This window comes from Hyaena hyaena, unplaced genomic scaffold, assembly GCF_003009895.1.
Source record: "Hyaena hyaena isolate Hyena2069 unplaced genomic scaffold, ASM300989v1 scaffold_3, whole genome shotgun sequence".
Lineage (NCBI taxonomy): Eukaryota > Metazoa > Chordata > Mammalia > Carnivora > Hyaenidae > Hyaena > Hyaena hyaena.
In genome coordinates this window covers 1,884,854-1,909,119 of record NW_024080635.1, presented here as the reverse complement: position 1 = coordinate 1,909,119, position 24,266 = coordinate 1,884,854, and the positions used below count along the sequence as shown (strand labels likewise).

The following is a 24,266-nucleotide window of genomic DNA, read 5'->3' as shown; positions in this document are numbered from 1 at the left end:
TTGTTGGCACTTCCTTTTAGAATAAAAGCAGAAGTGTTGGGAATGTAGAAACGGCCTCTTGACTCCTTGTCTCGGTAAGAGGCCCGCTGGGGTCCTCTCCCTGCCTCACCTCAAAGTCGAAGCTGCGTCTGAGATGAGGAGCAGGGATGTCCTCGGGACCCAGACGTTTCCCCCCACCTCGGCCACCCCTGCCCCTTCCCCAGGATCCGAGCAGGAAGCCACCCTGCACGCTGTGTTCGTCCCGCCCCGGCTCCAGGGTGACTGCTGGTGGGGATAAGAATGGACCCCCAGACACCTTCCAGCTTCTGTTGAATCTCTTTAATGCTGTTAACGGCAGGTCTGGAAAAGGTTCAGGACAAAGTTCTTTTTTCTTTCTTTTTTTAATTACAAAACTAACAGCTGTTAGAATCTTTTTTTTTTTTTTTTCCTTTTTTTTGTTTTTTCTTTCCCTGGCTACAAAATACTCTGGGGAGATGCATTATAATTTAAAATATATAATATTGCACAAACAACCAAAAAGTTAATTCAACTAAAGAAATAATTACAAAGAGAAAAACCCCATCCCATCAAAAAAAAAAAAAAAAAAAAAAAAGAAGATTCTCTCCATCCCACCCCCTCACTGAAGGTTTCAAGCGGAAGTGACCACCACTCTCCTGGCGTACCTGACCACCATCCCTTTGAACCACTGGTGAGTACACCAGATTATGTACAAGAATCACCAGAGCAGCATCACAAAGCACCAGGGTCTTCGGGGATTCCCGCAGCCCCTCAGTCCTCCAACAGAGGAAGAGCTTGACCAGAGAGGAGGGTGAGAGCCACAAAGACTGGGTTTGTCTTCAGGAAGAAGAGCTTTTGCAGAAGAAGCCTGCTAAGAGTCTCAAGAAGTTCACCCCCAGCATATCCCTTCAGGCAGCAGAAGGGTTGAGGTGGAGAAGTCGGCCTTACCAGAGCTGTGAGTACTCGGCTTTGATCGCTGCTCTGTACCGCCGGTAGCTGGCTTGTGTCCTAAGCTACGGGGGGGGGGTCGAGGTGGGTAGCTGGTTGGACAAGGTATCCCGCCAGGCAATGCACAGAAGGGCCTGAAGTGACCCCCTCCCTTCTTGGGGGAGGGGAAGAAATGCAAGAGCCAGACTCTTGCAGGTGGCACGGCTGGGCTAAGGACTTGGGTGCATCTGACATGAAGAAGCCCTGGGAGAGGCGTTGGGGACACAGTTGGGGACACACCAGCCTGGGCTGGACCAAAGGAGGAGGTGGGAACTCGGGGTTTGGTCTCTAGATTCGGAACCACAAGGGACCTTTCTGGGAATGGAAAATGCCTGGGAAGGGGAGGTTCCCAGGAGAGGCAAATTTCCCAGACACGAATGCCTCTCACTCACTGGGATAGGAACCAAAATGTGCTTGCCCTCCCAGCCTGGCTGGGACAGGTGGGATGGCCTTCCTTGCCTGCTTACGGGTGGGCAGACTGTTCTCTCAGCTTCCTCCGAGAGACTGGTGCTTAGCTCCTGCACAGGTAGAAGGGCTAGAGTTACCCCCTGGGAATTCCCAGCAAGAGTCCCCAAGAACAGTGGGTGTTCAGCAGAGAAAGGTAGGCTCTTCTGGTGAGGGGGGCAGGGCTCCTCCCCCTCGAGTCATCCTACGGTTGGCACAAGTCAGAGTTCCTGATTTGGATTTAGTGAGCCCCTTCCCCGATGTGAGCCGAGGCCCAAAGGACCAGCAAAGAGCCACCCAAAGGTCTGGTTGACAGAGGCCATTGGGGGGACATTCTCAGTCAGTGTCTTCCAGGGCTGGGCTGAGGTGAGCGAGGGGGTGGGAGGTTCTGTGGGCGGGGGAGCTGCGCGCTCTGGCCCCTCATTCCCAGTCCTCCCATTCCACATCTTCCAGCTGCGGACAGGAGGGGATAACGGAGAGCACAAACACATACTTACTCCTCTGAGTCAAGCCCAGACCCAGCCTCCCTTTGCTGCCTCCATTTTTGGACAGCGAAGATCCCCGCCCCCCCATACTCTCCACCCCCGCCTTGGACCACAGCCTGCCCCCTAGGAGAGTGAACCAATGTCTCAGGGAACACATCTGGGAGCAGAGCTGCCCCCTGCCTGGGAGGTGGGGCTGCTGCTCTGATGATTCCAGACCCCAAGGAAATGTTTCCATCGATCAACACTAGACGCTGGGAGGGACACCCTGTCTCCAGGAACCCACTCAGTCAATCCCATAAGGAAAACTTGAAAGTGGCCCTGTGATCAGAAATGAGGTGGCACTGCACTGCAGGTGCTCACGGGGTCTTCATCAGGGGCTCCAGCGCCCTCACTCCGGCTGAAGTCTCCCCCGGAGAACTTTCTACCGGCCCGCTGTCAGCGGATCCCCTGTACGATGGCCTGTTGTATGACTGCTTGGGTATACGGTGGCCAGGTGTTACAGAGGGCCACAAAGACCCAGAAGGCATCGTGCCTCTGGGACAATGATAGGGGATCACAGGCCTTCTCTGCCCCGGGTACAGTGAGGTCACAGAAGCAAAATACTCTCGGGGAGGTCTCTACCTGCCCCAGGCTTCAGTTTTCCCATATGAAAAATGAGGTCATGCCTATCTTTTGAGGTGGACTAATCTGTCCACCTTTTTAGGGCAGGGCTACGAACTACGTGACAGAAGGAATCGTGTGGTTCTTGTGTAACAGTGGGAATAACACTGACTTGAATCAGATGTTTGGGCTGGAGCCTCACTTTTGTCACTTAGCAGCGGTGAGAGCTTGCCCCCCCGCCTTTCATTCCAAATGACTCATTCTTGATTCTGGCAGGTAATGAAGAGTGAGAGTACTAAGGCCTCTGAGCTTCTCACTGGACTAGGTTTTGTGGTGGCTTCGGTAACAGTCAGAGTGCCCCCATGTCTCAGGCATGATGCCCTAACAGGTCTACCTGCGTCACCTCTCACAGCTTCCATGCTTCTAAGATCAATTCTGTTTTCGATGGGGAAACAGAGGCTCAGGTTAAGTGCCCTAGACTAAAGGGGAAGGACTAAAAGACTATCTTTTGTCTCCAAGGCCAGGAGTCTGTTCAGGTCCCATCCCTGGGGACCATGAATCACAAGATCTGGGGCAGGGTTTGGAGTCCACATTTTCTAGTGGTTCCTCAGGTGACTCGGATGCAGAGCTCATGTCAGGAACTCTCTCACCTCCACCCTGGAGCTGAGAGGAAGCAGAGCCTGCTGATGGAGACCATTCGGGACCTGAAGCTGCCATCTCAGAGAGGAACAGGGGTCTACCCTGAGGGGACAGTTGGACTTGATGGGGGGAGTCCTCAAACACTGGGACCATCGGGCTTGCTTCCCTGTGGCCAGCCAGGCCCACTCACCTCCCCAGAAGCATCCACTTTGGAGAGTGCCATCTGTACTTCTTCTTCCGTCATGTCCAAGTCGAAGTCCTTCTCCCAGTCCTCGCTGATGTCCGTGCTTGAGCCTGGAACAGTGTGAAAGGTGGGAAGGGGTAGGTACGAGCAGGTTGTAGCTGGGGGCTATGACATTCTTTACAAAGGGCCTGGCAAATATACATCAAAGGTCTCACATTCTGTTGTCACGCTGGCTCAGTGACTCCACTTTTAGGAATCTATTCTAAGGAAAAATCTTGGATTCAGTCAAAGATTTAACCAAACGGATGTTCGCTGTAGTGCGGTTACAGTGATGAAGATTTTAAAAAACCTGAGAGTCCAATGATAGGGAATTATAAAAGGAAATAAATGGTACAGTCACATGATGGAACATACTGTGGCTTCTAAACGTTAGACTGTAGAGTACTTATACACAAGGCAAAATAGTCTAAAACTATTAAGTGAGGAAAAGTAAGGTACTAAATAGTGAAGTAGCACTTTGGCCTGGAGGCTCCTGGGAGCCACGGAAATCTTCTAGAAGACATAAACAATGAACCTCTTCTTCACTGACTCCACTCTACGTACACTGACCTTGCTACTCCTGAAATATACCAGACACATTCCTGCTTTAGGGCCTTTGCATGGGCTGTTCCCTGTACCTAGAACTCAATCTCAGACATCCCAGGCCAACTTCCTCACCTTCTTCCCACCTTGCTCCAATCCCATCATCTAAATGTAGCTGGCCTGGAGCATCCTACTTTAAACTGCAACCCACTCCTGCACTCTGCTCTACTCGTTCTTTTTTCCATTGTATTTATCACTTTGGAACACATTCCATCATTAGACTTAATGTGCTTACTGTCAATAATAGAGGAATTAGAATGTGTGCTCCCTGAGGGCAAGGATCTTTTGTTTTCCTTTTTAATGTATGCCAAGTGCCTAGAATACGGAGTTTGCACTCAGCAGATATTCATGGGCCCTGTTCTAAAACCAGGGCTGGCAAACTATGGCCCATGGACCAAATCCAGCTTACTGCCTGTTTTTGGAAATCCAGTTTGCCACTTGTTTATGTATCGCCTCTGGTCACTTTCCTGCTGCAACATCAGAGGTGAGTAGTTCCATCGGACCGTATGCCCCCCAAACCTAAAATATTTGTGATCTGGCCCTATATAGCAGTCTACTCATCCCTGCTCTGGGTGATTCTGATGCCTGCTAAGGTTAGCAGTCACTGCTCTAAACATTCATTTTTTTGGGTAGTATTTCTTAGAGGCAACGTAAAAAAGTGTACATGTGGAAGTTTTACTAAGAAGAAAACTACAAAAAGAGTTTTATGCAGGAAAAAAAAGCATATGTAGTATGAGTCCATTAAAAAGAATACACTCACAGGCTTGTACACACAGAGAGATGTGTAAGATACCAACAAAAATACTAACAATAGTTACCTCCGGGTGATGAGATCATGGGGTAATTTTCTTGGTATTTTTTTTTTTTCTATAATGAACACCTACTGCTTTGTACCTTTTTTTGTCTATTAAAAGCGCCTTCAAAAAGAGTAGGTCCCTGATCTCCCAATGGCACGACCTGTAAACGTGTCCTTGTTTCTGGGACAGCTTGCTCCTGGCCAGGCACCCAGGCTCTGAGATGGCCCCTAAGCCCTGCCCCTGTGCTCTTCTCGCCTGCAGGCTTCTCACCTCCTAGCCACAAGCATCCTGGGTCTCTGAAGCCACACAGACCTGGGTGGAATCCCTACTTTTTTTTTTTTTTTTTTTATCTATTGTGTAGTCTTGGGTAAGTTATTTTGGGCTTCAGTCTATTTATAAAATAAGGATAAAACCACCCTCTATGCAGAGAACCGCAGGGTGAGCTTATTATGTAGATGCCTGCCTCCCCATCCCCCTCATTCGGATTCTGAGCGCCTGAGGGTGGCCCAGACTCTGCATTATAAATAGGTGCCTGGGTGATGCTTTGTAGGCCTGGGCCTGCGGTCTGAGATACAACAATGTGAAGACTAGAAGTGTCAATGTAAGATCTCCATTATACTGTGCACGTGGCTCAGTCACTTAAGCGTCCGACTTTGGCTCAGGTCATGATCTCGCGGTCTGTGGGTTCGAGCCCCGCATCGGGCTCTGTGCGGACAGCTCAGGGCCCGGAGCCTGCTTCGGATTCTGTGTCTCCCTCTCTCTCTGCCCCTGTCCTGCTCACACTCTGTCTCTCTCTTTCTCAAAAATAAACATTTAAAAAAAAAAAAAAGAAGTGTCAATGTGAAGTGCATGTAAAGCGTACACTTAGCGGGGATTTAACAAATGGGGGCCATTAAAGGCATTGTCTCAGAGTTCAGGAATTTTGCACGTGGTCCCCAGCTGGCCAGGGCAGATTGGGAACCTAGACCAGGTTGACTCCGCAACCAAGTCTCCCTATGCCTTCAGGACATTTTGGTGGCACACACCTGGCTACCTGTCAGTGTAGGCTTCCTGTGGTTTAGAAGCTGGACACCTGGCTGATTCCTCATCTCAGAGGTGTGGCCATGGCCACGATCGCTTTCCCTAACCTCAGGCTGCCCTCTTTTTTAGGCTTTAAATGTTAGGGTGGCCCTTCCAGGGATGGAAAACAGAGTATCAGCTTACAGTTTTGAAGCACTTCACACCCGCCCTCTGAGGTGGGTGTTAACAGTCCCAATTTCCAGATGACGAAATGAAGGCTTCGAGTGGCAGAGATGAGAAGCAGGGCCTTCTCTGCCACATGCCTCCTCCCACCATCCTGCCCTGTCACACAACAAGGGTACTAAGATCTCCGCTACACTGTGCATGTGGCAGGGAACTGACCTAGGCCAAAACAACTTAAGATTTTCTGATGGAGTTTTAAGAAAGGGGAGTTTTTAGGGGCGCCCATGTGGCTCAGTTGGTTAGGTGGCCGACTTCGGCTCAGGTCATGATCTCGCGGTCTGTGGGTTCGAGCCCCGCATCGGGCTCTGTGCTGACAGCTCAGGGTCTGGAGCCTGCTTCGGATTCTGTGTCTCCCTCTCTCTGTGCCCCTCCCCCACTCATGCTCTATCTCTCTCCATCTCTCAAAAATGAATAAACGTTAAAAAATTTTAAAAAAAGGGGGGGTACTTTTCAGGTGATTACTCATCTCACAGTGTGGTCACTCAGCTCATTTTATTCTGTTTAATTGGATCTCTGCTTCCCTAGAGAAGAAATGGAGGCAAAAGCCACTCTCAAGTCAGTCATTGGGGAGGTAGGGCCTTCAGCCCAGGGCTCCTTCCGGTTTGCAGGCCACAGGCTTGTCCCTGTCTCTCCTGCCCCTCTCCCTGCTGAGGGAACCAGAGCAGGGTAAGTCCAGGCTCTTAGATTAAATGGATCTTGGGTCAAAATGCAGGTGGAGAGCAGCTCTGCTGTGACAGCGACTGCGCCACTGCCCCTGGACCATGGGAGACCGTGTGGCTAGCCTGCCCCAAGAGACTCTGCTGTGCCCAGAGACCAAGCCTCTTCCATGTCATCTAAGATGTGGCCCTAACGGGGAAAGGGAGTCACTCACTGTCTCCAAGCCTTCATTACTTCTTTTTAAGATTCACTGTCTCCACTCTGTTCTTAATGTCCCCCTCCCAGTCAAAGGCCTCAACTTCTCCCGACGAAGTGCTACTTGTGGTGGGTCTCAGCAGTGACACTCCAGCCCTCCTGCACACCCCCAAGTGTGTCAGAGGCAGTAGAGCAGAGCAAGCAGAGCGGATGCCACAGCTCCCCCATAATCTCACTTTGTTCCGTTTCAACTCACCACTCATTTTTCTGAACCTGCTCTCCCATAGCCCAATTCCCAATGGAGCCTATAGTTCTTTTTTTTTTCATTAAAATTTTTTTCTTTCATGCTTGTTTATTTTTGAAGGAAAGAGAAACAGAGCATGAGTGGGTGGGTGGGAGGGCAGAGAGAGAGGGAGACACAGAATCTGAAGGAGGCTCCAGGCTCTGAGCTGTCAGCACAGAGCCCAATGCAGGGGTCAAACTCATGGGCCGTGAGATCATGGCCTGAGCCGAAGTCGGACGCTTAACCGACGGAGCCACCCAGGCGCCCCGGAGCCTTCAGGTCTTTAATGCAACTGTCTGTCTCTCCTTCCCTTCCCCAACTCTGATTCCATGAGCCACGATTCTGATCATTTTTTTGGCATATACTTGTGGACTGTCTTCTTTTCCTCCACCGATTTTCCCTGGCTGAACTTGAACCCTGGTTAAATCCAGCTCCCATCTGTTCTGTGCCTGCACCTAGGCTACTGAATGTGGCTGGACAAAAGTAGAGCAGTGCTGACAGGTATCTTTTAGAATTCATGACCACTACCTCAAATGGGCCCTTAGTGCCACCTGGCCAGCAACCCCACACCACCTGTTAGGTCCCTCACCTTCTCTTCCACTTTCCCAAAGTACTATTTCATGCTTCTCCAAATACTTGGTGAGTGGGTGGCTGATCTCAAGTTTCCTACCAGTAAAAGCAAAAAAATGGGGAAAATCACACAGACCTCTCTCAGGCTTCTGTGAGGACTGAGTGATATGCATGTGCAGCGCTAAGCATGGAGCGATACAGACATATAGAAAGTGCTCAGAGACAGTACCTCTTATCATCATCATTTCCCCAAAGCAGGGCTCTACTCCTATTTCTTCTCTGACTGAGGACCTATTGTCTCCAATTTACTCCCAATTCATAGAGGGACTAAACGGGGCTTAGAGAAGGTCAGTAACTTTTCTGAAGTTATACAGCTTAGAAGCAAGGTTGTTGGGATTTGAACCCAGAACTGTTCGAACCCCAGAGCCTGAGCCCTTAGCCTCTGTATGTAAAGCACTTAGTACAGGTCAGGCATCTGATGGGAGCAGCACGCCTCACTGCTTCATGGCACCAAGTCCAACGTTCCAAGTTTGGCTAAGATTTTAAGTTCTTAAGTTCTACTTCTGAGTTCACCAATCTACCCTTCTTATTCCTCCCTCTCCTGGGAGATAATACAGCAAAGTGGGCTTTACTCACCGCTTCTCCTACCCTGTGGCCTCTGCTATCTGGACTCTCTAGGCCCCTGAGCCCTGCACCTCCCCCAAACTCTCCACCTCTCCTATACAACGCCTGTCTCCTCAGTAAACCAACCGCTGACGCCTGGAGCCTTCCTTCTTTCTCTGAACTCCTCCAGAATCAAGCCTGCCCTCTACAGCTTCATGTTTCATCATAAAGACTGCAGCTTTTGCCCCTCCCTCCTCAGTGTCTCATAAAGAGTGGGTAGGAGTTCAATGGATGACCTCACTGAATCAGAGCCAGAAGGAAAGCATTGTGCTGGAAACTGGAAACCCTGTGGTTTCCATCAGGGAGCAGGGGAGGGGAGTGGTGGGGCCAGTTTCCCTTCCACAGCGGCAAACCGGTCTCTCAGCACCGGCAGGCCAGGCTCACCTGCTGGGCAAGTTGTGTGGCTGACTGGTACCGTGTGCCAGCAGTGACCACGTGTGTGTGTTTCAGGAGAGGCCTTGCTGACATCAGCTATCTCTGAAGAGGGACTCTGGCTGGGGCAAAACAGTCCACACCTGAGCTCTTACTGTCCTTTCATTCCCAGAATTAGAGAGGTTCCCCTTTGACAAAAAGTCAGAGTCTCCAGTCTAAAATTTCATTCTACAGATAAGAAACTAAAGCTTTATTACTTAAGCTGGGTCACAACAAGTTCATGAGAACTCATTTAACTCTTTTTGAAACCAGTACGTGTAAGTTTCATGTATTTCATGCTCCTAATACTGAGGTAAGTGTAGGGAGGCTAAATGACTTTCTTGAGGTCACCAGGGGAGAGGACTTCTGACATCAATCAGTGTTCACCGGGATTTCCAACCCAGGGTAGGGCTGAGTTGTCCAAATGGACAGTGTGGTAGTTACGGGCATGGGCTCCGAGTCAGAGAGCTGGGCCTGAATCTGGACCTGCCACTTCCTGGCCATGTGAATTTGAGCAAGTTACTTGTTAACATTTCCAGCCTCATTTTCTTCATCTATAAAAGCCGGCAGTAACACTGACCTGACGGGGCTCAGCGATGCAATGAGAAATGCAATGTAACGCACTAAGCACGGGACCGGGTATGAAGCTTATTCTGTTGAACCCAAGACCCCGACGACTGTAAGATGCACCCTTATTTCAGAGCATACGTACATCTTGGATGAAATAGGGTAATAAATACTCAACAGACAGCAGCTGTCGTCATCATCGGTATCACAAATGAAGAACAACGGCTTCTAGGACCCTGAAGAGACAAGTCTGCCTTACGGGATAACACCTCTTGCTTGTCCCCCGCCCCCCACCGGGATTTTGGCCTTGACTTACCTTTCTTTCCATTGTTAGAGGGTGTAGACTTCCCACTGTCCGAGTTCAGCTCAAACACCCGTAAGTCTGTGAGCACCTCCTCTCTCAGAGTCTCTGCTCTGGCCGCAGGCCTGGGCTCTGGGCCACTGGGGCGGCCAGCAGGGGCACGGGGCTTGAACTGAGCTGGGGGCGGGGGTCCAGTCTCACCCACATCCACAGCCAGGCCCTGTTCCTCCAAAGATGCCTCTAGCAGCTTCTGGGACAGGTCCTTGGGCAGCAGGGGTGCATCGGCTGCAGTGTTGGCGACCTGTGTCACCGGGGAGATGCTCTCGCTGCTCTCTGAAGGAGTCACCTCTGTGGGCGGGTCGGCCGGAGTCATCAGACTCTCTTCACAGGGGCTCAGAGGGCCAGGGCCCCCTTCAGGGCACGTGGACGTTCTGGCCATAGGAACCTTTGCCTCTTTTGGAGACGTGGGTGAAGCGCTCACAAGCTCCTCTGTTGGGGGGAGAACAGGAAAGAGGGCTACGTGCCCTGGTCAGGCCCCAAGACAGCCCTGAGCTCTCTGCAGACAGACCTCAGGCTCCCCCCAAAGCTTCCTCCGATCAAGACTAAAGGATGCCAGTTTCCTCATGCTCTCCCCATCACGGTTCCCCTGCAGGTGCTCCCTACTGGTCAACGTCTCTCCTGCCTGGAGGCCCAGCATACGTCTGGTGGGCACCCAGCTTCTGGAAGCACAGCCCAAGATGGTATTATAGGCTCGAAAGCTGAGATGCGACAGTGAGTCAGTTCTGGGTTCAGGCTGGGCTCTGCTCTATCCTCCATGTGTGATCTCACGCAAGATGCTGAGCTTTTCTTTAACTTACCCCCACTTAATAAATGTGTTAACAGCATGCGGGTGGCTCCGACATACTATTCTAAGCCTGAGCTACCAGGTAGAGGATGCTCAGCTCCTTCCTTAAGCGAGCAGTTCCCAAACCTGGCTAGGCACGAACCATTACTAGGGGAGCTTGTTAAAAATACAAGTTTGGGGGCGCCTGGCTGACTCGGTCTGTTAAGAGTCCAGCTTCGGCTCAGGTCATGATCTCATGGTTCATGAGTTTGGGTCCTGCGTTGGGCTCTGTGCTGACAGCTCGGAGCCTGGAGCCGGCTTCCAATTCTGTGTCTCCAGCTCTCTCTGCCCCTCCCCTGCTCACACACTGTCTCTCTCTCTCTCTAAAATAAACATTAAAAAAAAATTAGAATGGGGGAAGGGAATCTGGAATTCTGCGAAGCATCCTAGGGGACTCTGAAGTGGCCGGCCCACAGGCTGGCAGGAGAACCTGTGGCTTCTGACACATGTGATTTCTAGACCTAAACTGGGAATTCCACCAGCCCAGGCAAACATTTCCTTGTTAGTCCAGCCCCCTTCCTCCGCATGGACAAATATGTGGCCTACCCTTACCTGGGTGCCAGGCCTCTCCAGTGCTCAGAGATGGCCGGATGGTCCCTACAGGCAGGATAGGACTTGTTACTTGCCCATCACCTCTCAATCTCTCTTACCTTCTTCCTCCTCCCAGCCAGGCTCTTCAGAGAGGCTCTGTTCTGCCCGCTGCTTCAGGGCATCCCTCCGGGCCTGGTCCTGAGTGCGGGGGAGAAGATGGCCAGGAACAGTGAGGGCTCACTCTTCCCAGACCCTGGCCCTGACCCCAGAACTCTTGGTACCTGGTGCCCTTTCTTCCCTCGACAACATCCAGCCCACTTCTGCAAGGGCTGAGTGGAGGACCTCCCCGGGCCAGGCCAGCATACCTGCTCTAGTTGATGGACTTTATAGAAATACCGATGCCAGAATTCTGAATGGGAAACAGCTGCTGGGACCTGGAGAGAGGGGACGGTGGAGATGAGACTTCGGGAGTGCTCGTGTACGGTCTGTGTCCCCAGCCTGATCAGCCTGCTCCCAGCTGCCCTGGGCTTCAGATGTGGTTCCGCGGCCAAGCGGTTCTCCTCAGAGCACTTACACCCTCCATCCCCAGACCCACCTTCCCGGCCCAGCTTGGCAAAGGAGGGAGAAGAGAATTCCCACCAGGCTTTGCTGGCCCTTCCAGTTCTCCCACGACTGCCAGAAGCCTGGCGAATCGGCTTTTGCTCATGTGGATTCTTGGCTCGGGACCTGGCTGGTCTGGCTCTAGAGGGTCTCCCCGGCTGCTCTCTGGGCCAGGTAACTTGGCAGTGACTCGAGCTAGAAATGTGCCTCCCACCTCCTGACACCTCAAGCTGAAGCTGGGTGAAGTCCTGTCAGCTGGGCCCTCACCATCTTGGTGTAGAGGGCCCGGATGGAGGGGCTGCCTACAAGGAGCTCTGAGATCTCCCCCTTCTTCTCCTCCAAGCAGAACTGGGAAAGCCAGGCGTCAAACAATTCCGGGGGCCCTGCAGAGGGACAGACACTGATGGTCAGTTTCTCGGGTCCGGACAAAGAACATCGGGCCTACAGAAAACACACCTAAGCCTGGACATGGACAGTAAGGAAAGCTTAAGGTTTTTTTTTTTTTTCAAAGCCATTTGGCCAAAGATGGGGTCGGGAAGGGTGAAGGGGTGGGTAGACCCCACTGATATCAAGACATAGCACTTAAGTGATCTCTAGAACAGGCTGCAGTCTGCATGTTCTCATGCTGCTTGCTTTTTAGGTACTGAACCCCCTCCTCTCCGAAACGGCTGTTCTCAGGTCCCCAGGGACCCCAGTTTGCCAGTCTAAAGGCTACTTCCTGGGGCACTTGGGTGGCTCGGTCAGTTCCATGTCTGACTCTTGATTTCGGCTCAGGTCATGATCTCACGGTTCATGGGATTTAGCCCTGAGTCAGGCTCCATGCTGCCAGCACGGGGCCTGCTTGAGATTCTCTCTCTCTCAAAAATAAATAAACTTAAAAAAACAAAAATAAAGGCTACTTCTCTGCCCTCTCTCATGTGACCAGTCCAGCTCCTGACCCTGGAAGCCACTGTTGTCCTCGCGACGTACTCTCCTGTCCTGGCTTCTTGGTCTTCTGTGATTCTCTTCCTGCCTTTCTTTCTTTTCTTTTCTTTTCTTTTTTTAATATTTTATTTATTTTTGAGAGAGAGATAGAGACAGCACGAGCAGGGGAGGGTCAGAGAGAGAGGGAGACACAGAATCTGAAGCAGGCTCCAGGCTCTGAGCCAGCTGTCAGCACAGAGCCCGATGCGGGGCTGGAACCCGCGAACCATGAGATCATGACCTGAGCTGAAGTCGGACACTTAAGCGACTGAGCCACCCAGGCACCCCTCTCTTCCTGCCTTTCCAGTCGTTCCACCTGACTCTTCGGTGGGCTCCTCTTTCTCCTCTGCTTAGGTCTTCCCATTCTGTTTTCTCCTAAGATAACCCTCTACTAAACCACAAGTTTCAACCTCTCCCTCCCCCAACAACTCCTCAGTCTGTCTTTGCAGCCCCGGCTACCCTTCTGGGCTCCAGAGCCAGGGGTCTAGGTGTCCCCCGGACACTTCTATTGGCTCAGGTGCAGCAAACCCAATGTGTGCACATGTCCTTCTGTCCCCAAGCTGTCCCACACAGTTATCCACCAGAACCGCGGGTGCGTCCCGGACTCCTCCTTTATCCAACCGCTCTGGATTCCACTTCCTTGGTGTCTTCTACGTGCATACCCCACTCTTCATTCCACCTGCCACCCCTGGGTTCTGGACTTCCCTCTGACGTGGGGATTCCTACCAAGCCTCCTACCCTGTCTGCCTGTCTTCTATCTTTCTCTGTACTTGATGGCTCTTTTACAAAATACCAAATCTGATCACCTCAGGTCTCAAAACCCTGCAGGAATTCTCCAGGGAGGGCTTTTTATTTATTTTTAATTTATTATTATTATTTTTATTAAGTAAACTCTATACCCAATGTTGGGCTTGCACTCATGACCCTGAGATCAAGAGTCGTTTGCTTCACTGACCGAGCCAGCCAGGTTCCCCTCTAGGGACGGCTTTTTAAGCTAGAGTCCAAGGATGAGCTTCAGAGGGTCAAAGACCTCCCATATGGCATTATACAATTTTGTGGAGAGGGGTGCCTGGGCAGCTCGGTTGGTTGATCGTCTGACTCTTGATTTTGGTTCCGGTCATGGGATCGAGCCCAGGCTCTGCACTGAGCGTGGAGCCTGCTTGGGATCTTCCCTCCCTCCCTCCCTCTTTCTCCCTCCCTTCCTCTCTCTCTCTTTCCTTCTGCCCTTCTCCCCTGCCTGTGCTCTCTTTCTCCCTAAAATAAGTAAATAAATAAATAAAATTTTGTGGAGAGACAGCCTGTCATTTTCAACAGATTTTTCAAGGCCTTTGTGACTAAAAGAAAAGCTAAGAACCACTACCTTGAGCCTTTTAGGACAAAAATTCAAAGTGTGTAGTCTGGCACCCAAAGTCCTTCCTCTCTGGCCCCCACCAGCAGCTCTCACCACCTTCCCTCCCTCACATGCACCCCTTAATCTAGACTTCCCAAATGCGGGGCCTTTAAATGTCCTACTGCCATGCTTGAACACCTTCCCCGACTGCTAAAAATAAAACTAGTCTTCCTGTTTTTCTTTTTTAAGTAGGCTCCACACCCAATGCGGGGCTTGAACTCATGACTCTGCGATCAAACGTTGCAACCTCCACCAACTTAGCCAGCCAGGGGCCCTCAGATTAGTTTACTTCTACTTCGTCCTTAAAAACTCAACCTAAGTGTCACATCCTACGTTCCCCAGGTTGGGCCGGGTGCTCCCCTTCTGGGTTCCTGCTGCTTCCCCCTCCCCCCTTCTGTGGAAAGAGTCACTCCAGCTCTACTATCCTTGCTGTATTCATGGCTTCCTGTCTCTCTTTCCTAACGGCAGTTCCTGGAGGTCTGCATGGGGGTGAGGGTTAGAATGATCTGAGTTCCAGTTCCCAGCCTGGGGCTTGCTGCACGGCAGGGGCCTGGCAAACAAGCGCCAAAGAGAAGGCGGGCAGGGCAGCGGGGCTGCGATGGGGCCTGAGCTGAGAATGGGGAGCGGAGCAAAGTCTCTGCAGACTGCGATGACACAGTCCGCGTTCAGGGAGGAAAAGGGACTGTCAACCCATCCGACCACACGTAAGGCACGCTCTAGCCCCGCTCTGGTCCCTCCACACAGGACATGCTGGGGCACTGCGACCAGAGACCAAGAGGGTGCTCACCCCAGACTCCTGTGGTCTCCCTTCCCTGCAAGCCTCCCCCTCACCGCTACCCCCTCACCATCTGGTTCATTGCAGTAGGTCGCTGGGTCTGACTGCAGGCTGTAGAGGCGAGCCTGTAAAAAATAAAGAACAGAAATTCTGGGGTGCTGGTGGAGAAAGCACCCCCTCTCTGGGAGCATACTCTACCACTGTTGTTGATTTAGGCACTCTGAAGGCATCATTCCCCTGTACATTTATTCTTGTTGGAAATCAGCCTCAGCCCAGCCTCTCCCCTGCTGGCTGCCAGACCCACAGGGCACCTGTCAGCTGGCCCATGGGAGTACTGGGCTGGGAGTGGAAAAATGGCCTCTCCCCTAGTATTCTACCTTGGGAATTAAGACCCAGGGCAAGCAGGCTGCAAAATTATACGTATACAGTGCTTTTGAATTATGTGAATTATGTTAGTGCAAGTACATTAGTAAAGTCCAGATTTATGGGCCAATTTTGAAGTAACGTATCTCCCCAAATGAAAGGCGTTCATCAAGAATTTCTTAATTCCATAGCCAGTCTGCCGAGTGAATTGTCTGCTGTGTTCTCGGTATGGCCGGCCATGGGAGTGGCAAACTTTGGCTGGTCAACAGAAAACCCCACCTCCCTTCCTGAGTGGGGTGTGGGGCAAGGGCCAGCTGTCTGCATCAGAACTTCAGCAAGTGGCTTTGGTGACTTACTGCTGTTAGTACTTAACATCCTACCATTTAGGAAATTCCACACTCCCACTCAAATGTCCACCAAGTGGTGGTAGTAATACTAGTGCTGACAGATATGCTTAGAAATCAGTAAGTTTGGAAAGGAAATTCAAGGCCAACCGGCTGTGACATCACACTGTGAATTAAGGAGAAAACACTCTGAACCGTTAAGAAGTCACGGGAGAAGATAAAATGTGGAAGAAATATCCTACCCTGTCGTTGATCTAAGAGCTTTGAGGACTCTTCCCTCTACTCATTGATTCCCACCGGAAATCAGCCTTAAACCAAACGGGGGAAGATCATGCTTGAAAACAGCATTCCTTATCAAGGCTGAAAGCTGAAAGGAATCCACAAGAGCAGCACTACAGAAACGACTGGAATAATTATGCTATATTCCCTTGCAAGAACTTAAATAATTAAAAGGATGGTAAGAAAGCTGCTAATAATTTTTATATGTTTTTACAACAGGTTATAGAATTCCACGTATGAAGTGCTTTTTTGTTAAAAAGACAGACGTCAAATTATCTTTACCAATGTTTATAATATAAACAAAAAGAAATGAAAGGTTTTAGCCAAACAAGAAATAGGTGGTTCTCTTTCAGGGATGGGATTATGGATTTAGAAATCATTATCTTCTTGATTAGTACTTTTCTCCAGTAGAGTTATCTCCATATACTTATTTTCTGGCCTGAACACGTATTGCTTGTAGGAGTGAGTGCTGGAAGGTGGAATCCAGTGCTGCTGGGCACCTGCAGGGGAGGCTGCTAACGAATACCTTGGTGCTGTCATAGGGCTCAGCTGTGCCAGAGGGCGTGCCCATCAGGGTGATGACATCGCAGTCTATGGTTTTGTCTGGTGAGGGAGCGAAGGTGTCGGAGATCACCCCTAGGAAGTCGGACAACCCCTTCTTCATCTTCTCTGTTGCCCCCGAGGAGCCTTCAGTCTGCAGAAAGAAGCGAGAGAGGAAACAAGTGGCCCAGCAGCAGCCTACAGTCTCGGGTTCGGGGTACTGAGGGGTGAAGCATCCCTGTGTGGGGACCACAGAAGTGCTCTTGGCCTGTCACCCCATCCCTGAGGTTGGAGAAGGACAGAGGCGGCCAGGGTCCCCATACACCAGAAGAGGGTGTGGAACAGGGCCCTGGCAGGCCTATGTAAGTCAGAGCAGAACTCCCTGACTGGCTGTTCCATCACAATTTCAAGGCCAGTCAGGCTGATCCAAAACTGGCAGGAGAGAGGACGCCTGGGTGGCTGTCAGTTGAGCATCTGACCTTTGATTTCGCCTCAGGTCATGATCTCACAGTGTGCGAGATCGAGTCCTGAGGTGGGCTCTGTGCTGACAGTGCAGTGCCTGATTGGGACTCTGTGTCTCCCTCTCTCTCTCTCTGCCCCCTCTGCTGCTCATGCTCACTCACTCTCTCTCTCAAAATAAATGAATGAACATTTTTTAAAGATGGGCAGGAGAGGATGCCTGCTATACACACTCTGTGGGGAACAGGACCTATGGGGTGGAGGGGTGGGAAAGGTGTTAGTTCTGGAGACCTAAGCCCCTCTGGGTCTGCTTCCTGATCTGTAAAGTTAACACACAGACCTCCTTCAGAGGGCTGCTGTGAAAAATACAAAAGATAAGGCATGTCCAAAGCCTGGCATATCACAAGCATTACTAAGCAGCAGTATCTGTAATATCACAATTTCATCATCATCGTTGCTCAGAAGTAGAACATTCTGTATGAAAGGCTGGGGAAATATGGGCAGGATGAGAACACATATCCTTGCCTAGAGGCAAACCTGGGACCAGCTGAGGGCCGATGTATGCACTGTCTAGAAGGGGCTAGTGGGACACCAGGCTTGAGCCACACTGGGCAGGATGCCCTCGAGCAAGCAGAAGCAGAAGGCCGACAGGGCCAGGCTCGAAACCCCTCGGGGAAACCACAGCATTAACTCCTGATTGGGCCACCCAAGCATTTTACACCTGGAATCTACCAGCACGCCTGGCACATGCTAGCACGGACATACAATCATATTTGCCAAATGGAAAAAAAAAAAAAGGAATAAAGGCACCTGGGTGGCTCAGTTGGTTAAGCGGCTGACTCTTGATTTCGGCTCAGGCCATGACCTCACAGGGTGGAGGGAGTACTCACAGCTAGCTTCTCCTTGACCACGCTGGCCGTGGCCGCAATAGTGCAAGCCGTGTCATGCTGGACCACCTGGGTGAACTCTGTCAGGTCTCGCTTCATGAACTCCAAGGCTTCGGAGGACTACGGGAAGACAAGAGAGGTATGACAGAGCCCGCTGGCTCCGCTACCCTTCGTTCCTGTTCCTGGGGCTTCTTCCGTCCCAGAGAGACACATGGAAGACTCAAGTGACATAGGAAAGCGTCAGCACGGAAATGATGCTTGATTGTCCCAATTCCATGACCTGGGATTACCGAACAACAGAGAGCACAGAGGAACTTCCTGCAGCTCTGAGAATGGGGACGAGTCTCAGCCCCGACCCTTATAAGCTCTGTGGCCCCAAGTAACTCTCTTCTAGTTTCGGTGTGCTCCTGAGGGAGGCAGACTAAATCAGCAGTGGTTCAAATGCAGACTGGGGAAGGGGGCGCACACAGTCCAGACACAAAACAAACTCTGACGCGTTGCTCTGATGGCCTTTAAGTCATGACATTTGTTTCGAATTTCAAATAATGTGAAGAAAAGGTGTGTGATTTTTGTTAAAGGAAAGTGTTCCTAGTTTTATTTGTTTTTTTTATTATGAGGAAGCTCAGTTGAAATATGAGGCAGTATGTGAAATTACGTGTCTGAGAAGTTACATAAATGTGTTGTATTAGCGATAGCAATAGTTGAGAAAGCGTTTATGAGTGATTCTTGACAAGTTAATATCGGAAAAAAGGTGTGTGATTTTTACATTCGACAAAGGGGGTGTTGAGAGAAATACTAGACTGGACTGCCTCTGAAGCCTGGGTTCTACCATTCTAGGGCTCTATTCAAATTTCAAATAGCTCCGTAGAGCTCCTTTGGGCACAGTGAATATTTGCTTCTGTCAGACTGACCAAGCTGTACTCAGACCCAGCTTGAGAGAGCAGGCCCGCAGCTCTCTGAGTCTTACCCTGCTTTGTCTCGCCCTTAACCCACTCTGGGGTTCCAAACTACATCTGTGCTCACCTGGCAAGCCCCCTCATTTTGCACAAGGATCACCTGATTTTTTTTTTTTTTTTTTAAGCCTTGTTAAGAGTTCTGGTGGCTTTTTTTTAGTTTTCATCAGCCTGGGAAGTCTCTGAATGGGGCAGTCTCGTCTATCGGCCAGAAGCTTCTCTGAGAGCGGGAATCATGTCTCCATTTCAGATTCGGGACTCCGTAACTGGGGTGGAGGGGTCATTTATTCTCTAGCTCCATCCATTCCCCATTCTCCATCCTGGTCTAGGCCAACCTGCTGTCCAATGGCCTCCTCGTGGGCCGTATCAGATATCTCTCCTACCTTCTCCCTGTGACACTGCTGGGAGCTTTGGAAGTCAGAGCGGACCAGGCTGCCCCTGCTTTACACTCTCCATGCTCACAGTATCCTATGAGCAAGTATACCATCCTTCCCTTCACTTACAAGGCCTGTATAATCTCACCTCTGCCTCTCATCCTCTACCACTGTGCCCCCCACTGAGCTCCAGCTGGCTTTCCGCAAGTTTCTCAAATGCTCTAGCATCTCCCTTGCCTTCATGGCATTCAAACACACGGCTCTAACTCTTCCAAGCAAATAAGTGAACAAACACAACCAACGACCCCCCTCACCTGGTTAACTCTGGTTTCTCCTTCAGATCTATGCTAAAATGTCACTTCCCTGATGCCACCTCACATTCGGTTGTGTCCTTACTTCTTGCTCCCAGGGCACCTGAATGTTCTCTTACATTCATCATACTGTAGACTATGATCAGCTGTTCAACGTCTAGCCTCCTGGAGAAACTGAGTTCCCTGAACACAGAGCCCGTGTTTTTTGCTCACTGATGCTTTCCCAGTTTGCAACATAGGCCCTGGCCTAGAGTAGGTGCTTAAATTTTGCTTGTTAAATTTCCATGTACCAGAGCAATTTTAACTGTATAACCAGTGGCATGATTATTTGATAAATGGCTGTGACTAGACTGTGAGCCCTGAGGGGACAAATATGAATAGACATGGTGCCTGTCCTCAAGATCACAGTCCACTGGCAAAGTGTTCATGTGACAGTGTTGATGTGCGAGGGCAGAGTGATGACCAGTGTATTATCAGGAAATTGGAAAGACATGATGAAGGGAAGCCTGGACTGAGCCCTAAAGAAGGAGTAGGAATCAGAGGCACCTGGGTGGCTCAGTCGGTTAAATGTCTGGGTGACTCAGTCGGTTAAATGTCCGACTCTTGGTTTCGGCTCAGGTCATGCCCTCACGGTTCATGGGTTCCAGTCCCACATTGGGCTCTGCATTGACAGTGCAAAGCCTGCTTGAGATTCTCTCTCTCTCTCTCTCTCTCTCTCCCCCTCTCTCTGCCCCTCCCCTGCCCATGTGTGATCTTTCTATCTCTCTCAAAACAAATAATAAACTTAAAATAAAAAAAATAGAATGAGCAGGAATCAGCAAAGGAAGCCGGGGCACGGCGGAGCACAGGGTTTATGCACAGCATTTCAGTCCTAGTGAACAGAAAAGGCAAAGCAAAATTGGTTTGGGATAAAGCTGGAGAGGTTGCCAGGGGCAACTGCGGGGGGGCCTGGTCAGCCCTGTGGGTGATGGGGAGCCAGCAAGGGTTTGAAGGAGGTGGGACACGATGAGATTTGGAGTTTTCGTGGGTCACTCCAGTGACTGGAGTGGCATGGATAGGTCCACAAGTGACAAGATGGGAAGACAGAGGAAAACCAGTCAGGAGGCTGCTGCAATAGCTCAGAAAAGAAAAGGAGTATGTAAAGGACGGTGCTGGTCAGGGTGAAAGGACAGGACTGGTTCAAGGAATCTGAGTGCAAAAAGGTGAACTTGGTAATTAAATAGATGTGTTGACTGAGGGCAAGAAAGAGTCCGGGAGGAGCCCTCGGCTGCTAAACTCAGTGACTGGGTGGATGCAGGGTTGCCGGGTGAGGGAGAAAAGGCTGAGGGGGGGAGCAGGCTTAGAGAGATGGTGATGAAAATGATTCCGGTCCCGTAGAATGTGTGATGGCGGTGGGGTATCTGGACAGTTGTCCAGCAGCGGCTATTCTCAAACGCTGAAGTTCAGAGTAAAGGACTAGAGTCACTATGTCATGGAAATGGAGGTCACCCAGGAAGCGTTTGTAGAGTGAACAGAGCAGTGAGTGGAGGACAAGACCCCTCAAGCACCACACCTTTAAGGGGCAGGAAGGGGAAGTCATGAAACAGTCAGCAAAGAAAAGCCTGGAGATGTGGAGAACGGAGAGAGACGCATGCCACAAAGCCAAAGGAGTAGGGTTTCAAGAAAGAGGGAGTGATCGCTAGTGTCAAATGCGGCAGAAAGGTCCAGAAAGATAAGGGCTGGAAACCACCCAATGGATTTGGCTGGTAGGTGAGGCTGAGTGTGTTTCCAGATAAGCTTCTATTTGGTGGCCGCAGGGATGGGTCTGGAGTTATGACAGATCATGCTGCTGACCTCATATTATACAAAGCTGGAGGGGAGGTTGTCTCCCAGAGGTAAAGGAAGTGGTAGTTGAACAGTGGACTTGAGGGAAGAGTTAGGTTCAGGGAAAGTTTCTGAAGGCCAGGGGGAAGAGAAGCAAATCAGAGACGGGAAAAGCTTGCTGGGGGTTGCTCAGGCCTAAATAAGGTTGGTGACTCTGTGGTTGGGCCAAAGAGCAATACGACTTTCTCTATCAGTGTCTGTGGGTCAATGCAAGCACCGCATACATTACAGGATGAGGTAAGAGGCACGGGAAGGTGGATTATAGCACCATCTCAAAGTGTTGTCTCTAGGGCATTGTGCTAAGGATGCAAGGGAACTGAGGGTGCTGGTCCAGATGGAGCCAGGATGGGAAGCGGGAAGGAGGCAAGGCCACGAAAGCTCTGAAAGACCAAGAAAAAAAAAAAAAGGAAGTAAAAATGGACTGGTGGTATTTAAGAGGTTTCCCCATTACCCTCCTCAGCACTTAATAAAAATAACTCCAGGTTATATACTACTTGCTGTGTGCTAAGTATTGGTCTTGGTACTTGACAGACATTATCATTCAATCCTTACGATTGAATGATACTATCAAGTAGGTATAATCAGTACGCCCATTTTGCAGAGGAGGAACTGAGGCCTAGAGAGGTTAAATAACTTGCTCAAGTTGATATAACAGTAAGCAGCTGAGAGGGAAATTAAGTGGTCTTTCTGAATGAGGAACCATCAAAGGCAGAAAACCCCTGCATCAAACTGGGAGTTCCCCAAGAATGAAGACAGAAAGCTAACCGACTGTCAATTTTTCATGAGTTGTGGTAACACCGGCCTTGAGGGAAACACACACAGGGAGGCCCTCACACAAAACTTGCTGAACGAATGTCAGACTCTCCTTCCAAGAGATCGCTCAATGGAAGCGACCCTCTTTGAGGTCTCTTCAATTAAACTTCATTGTGAAATTCTCGTCCTCATCAACAACATACAACGCAGGGCATTCTCAGATTTGCTAGGCTGTAGCTGAAAGGCTGTCCAGGAGGCCATAGGCTAAAGGAGGTATTAAAATGCTCCCAGAGTAGAGGACTGATTTAACCCAGATCAGAAGCCTCCCCGAGTCTGCCCTGAAGCAGGACTCACTCCAATTCCTTGAGATAAACAGTAATTAACTTTTTTCCACAATTCACTTGGTCTGGTTCTGACAAACTAGCATAGAGTGGAACAGAAACCCACAACAGCATTGTCCACTGACAGAGCAGAGCCTCAATCATCCCACAGGTATTGCTGCCTCCCGGCTAGACTGAGCTTCGTGCGGCCCAGGATTGTAGCTCATCCTCAGGACCTGTCAGAGAGTGCTAGCTGTGGCATTCTAACTCCTGAATGACTATAGCAGTAAGTTTCTATCGCTAGAATCCTTCTTCAGGGCCTAGAGCAAATGTTCTCGCTTCTACGAAGCTGTGAATTTCCTGAGCCGGAATAAACTGCTCTTCCCATGGATTCCTACAAAAGGGTCGCGCCAGCCTTTAAACCAATGTGTATTTCACCGTGGCTAGTGTCACACTGGTCTGAGTCGGGGTCAGTCCTCCCTTAGACCGGTAAGGTGTAACAAACAGTAGGGCCCGGTGGGCCTCGTCTCTAAGGCCTGGCGTCCACACTGGTCGGGCGGGGCAGCTCAGACCTGGTTGCAATGAGGCGGAGCGAGGCCCTGCCGGAGGAAGGGCGCCGGCCCGGCTTACCTTCTCCTTGACTGCCTGGTAGCTCTGCTGCAGCCAGCTCCGCCACCATCCCACGTCCTCCCTGTGGAAGACAGACACATCTGGCGGCCCTGCCGTGCGACTCTTGCCCGCGCAACGATCGGATCTGTTTCCCCCCTGAGCTGTGGTCCGCGGGCCGAGACTTGGCAGGCAGCTTCCCCACCCCCTCACACTGCGACTCCACCCCGCCTTTTCAGCTCCGTCCACTCCCGCGCTGGCCTCTTGCTCCCCACGGGGAGCCTGGCCCAGCACCCCGACCCTCGGAGAATTCAGGCCCCAACGCCCGAGAGCTGGATGACGGGCTCACCCTTCCGCCATCTTGCCCGCATGACATCACCACTATTTACTGACCTCTGACTTCCGACACGGCACCGCCCCCTCAAGCACCGCCCCAGAGCGCTCGGCCCAATCCTCGCGCTGACACCGCCCCCAGCCCAATCTCCGCCCCGGTCCGCCACTGAGCCCCGCCTCCTTGAGCTCCGTCCTGTCTCCGTCTACAGTTCGCCCTTGAACTCCGCCCCTGAATTCTGGCCCAATCCTCACTCAGTTCGGTTCTCAGGGTCCACTTCCCAGCGTTAGCCCTACCTCCCACCGCCACCAACTACTTTTTAATCAACGGACATCGGATACGGTGGCTGCCAAGGGCCACGTCCGGCCCTCTAGCTGGACCGCGGAGACGTGGGAGCCGAGCGGAGAAACGGAGGGAGGGGGGCTGGAGCTCGGAAGTCTGGATCCTAGAGCTGCGGTCTAGGGCCACCCCCCTTTATGAAACAAGCCGCGTAGCAGCTGCTTGGGGTCTCTTCGGGCTAATGCAACAAGCGCCGAGCGGGGCCCTGGGCTAGGGTCTGCAGGTGTGTGGGGAAAACTTCTTCATCACAGTTAACTCCCATGCGGCTTCCGGAGGGGCTCTGAGGATATTGGGGGAGGTAAACACACACTCACCTACCTCAGCTCTTCGTGATCGGAGTTCTGAACTCCAAATCAGAACTTCTCGAAGTGGAGCTGGATGTGGATTGACTTGTGAAAGGGAGGCAGAGGCAGAGGCTTTCTGGATCTGCTGCTGTCAAATCCCATCACCTCTTGTCTGTTGAGGGGCGTAGCTTTAGGAATCCCCCCACCAGCCATTCCGCTTTCTCTCTTTATATGATTGTTCCTGTCGTCATACATGGTTTTTCTCCCACATTAAAAGCATGGAAATAAACACCAACCCTCACTTGACCCAACACCCTTTCCCTAATCCCCTTTACAGCAAAACTCCTGTAAGACTTGCTCATCCTCACTGTCTTCAACTCCTCTCTCTTCCCAATCTCTCTTGAATTTGCTTCAGTAAGGTTTTTGCCTCCCCACAATAAGTTGACATAACTTT

The 24,266-nt window shown here is 50.9% G+C and overlaps 1 protein-coding gene across 3 annotated transcripts; it reads right to left on the bottom strand.

Moving 5' to 3' along the window:
- Positions 1–303: 303 nt before the first annotated feature.
- BSDC1 (BSD domain containing 1) lies at positions 304–23,596 on the bottom strand. Of its 3 annotated transcripts, none has more exons than XM_039231057.1 (11): positions 23,522–23,596; positions 22,883–22,943; positions 17,682–17,798; positions 16,319–16,486; positions 14,877–14,931; positions 11,946–12,061; positions 11,444–11,512; positions 11,198–11,276; positions 9,680–10,153; positions 3,343–3,446; positions 304–1,881 (listed from the first exon to the last, which is right to left on the bottom strand). In XM_039231057.1, coding segments are annotated over exons 1-11 (1,278 nt in total). In that variant the 5' UTR covers positions 23,524–23,596; the 3' UTR covers positions 304–1,848. The 3 variants fall into 3 exon arrangements, with proteins under 3 accessions (XP_039086988.1, XP_039086979.1, XP_039086996.1); XM_039231048.1 differs by lacking the exon at positions 23,522–23,596 and adding an exon at positions 23,208–23,240; XM_039231065.1 differs by lacking the exon at positions 23,522–23,596 and adding an exon at positions 23,208–23,240 and having other exon boundaries at positions 9,866–10,153.
- Positions 23,597–24,266: the final 670 nt, after the last annotated feature.

Coding starts and splice junctions, on each gene's coding strand:
- BSDC1 (XM_039231048.1), bottom strand. Junction 11,277..11,443: donor AAGTCCATCAACTAGAGCAG/GTATGCTGGCCT, acceptor CCCCGCACTCAG/GACCAGGCCCGGAGGGATGC. Junction 1,882..3,342: donor AAGTGGATGCTTCTGGGGAG/GTGAGTGGGCCT, acceptor TCCTGTCCGCAG/CTGGAAGATGTGGAATGGGA.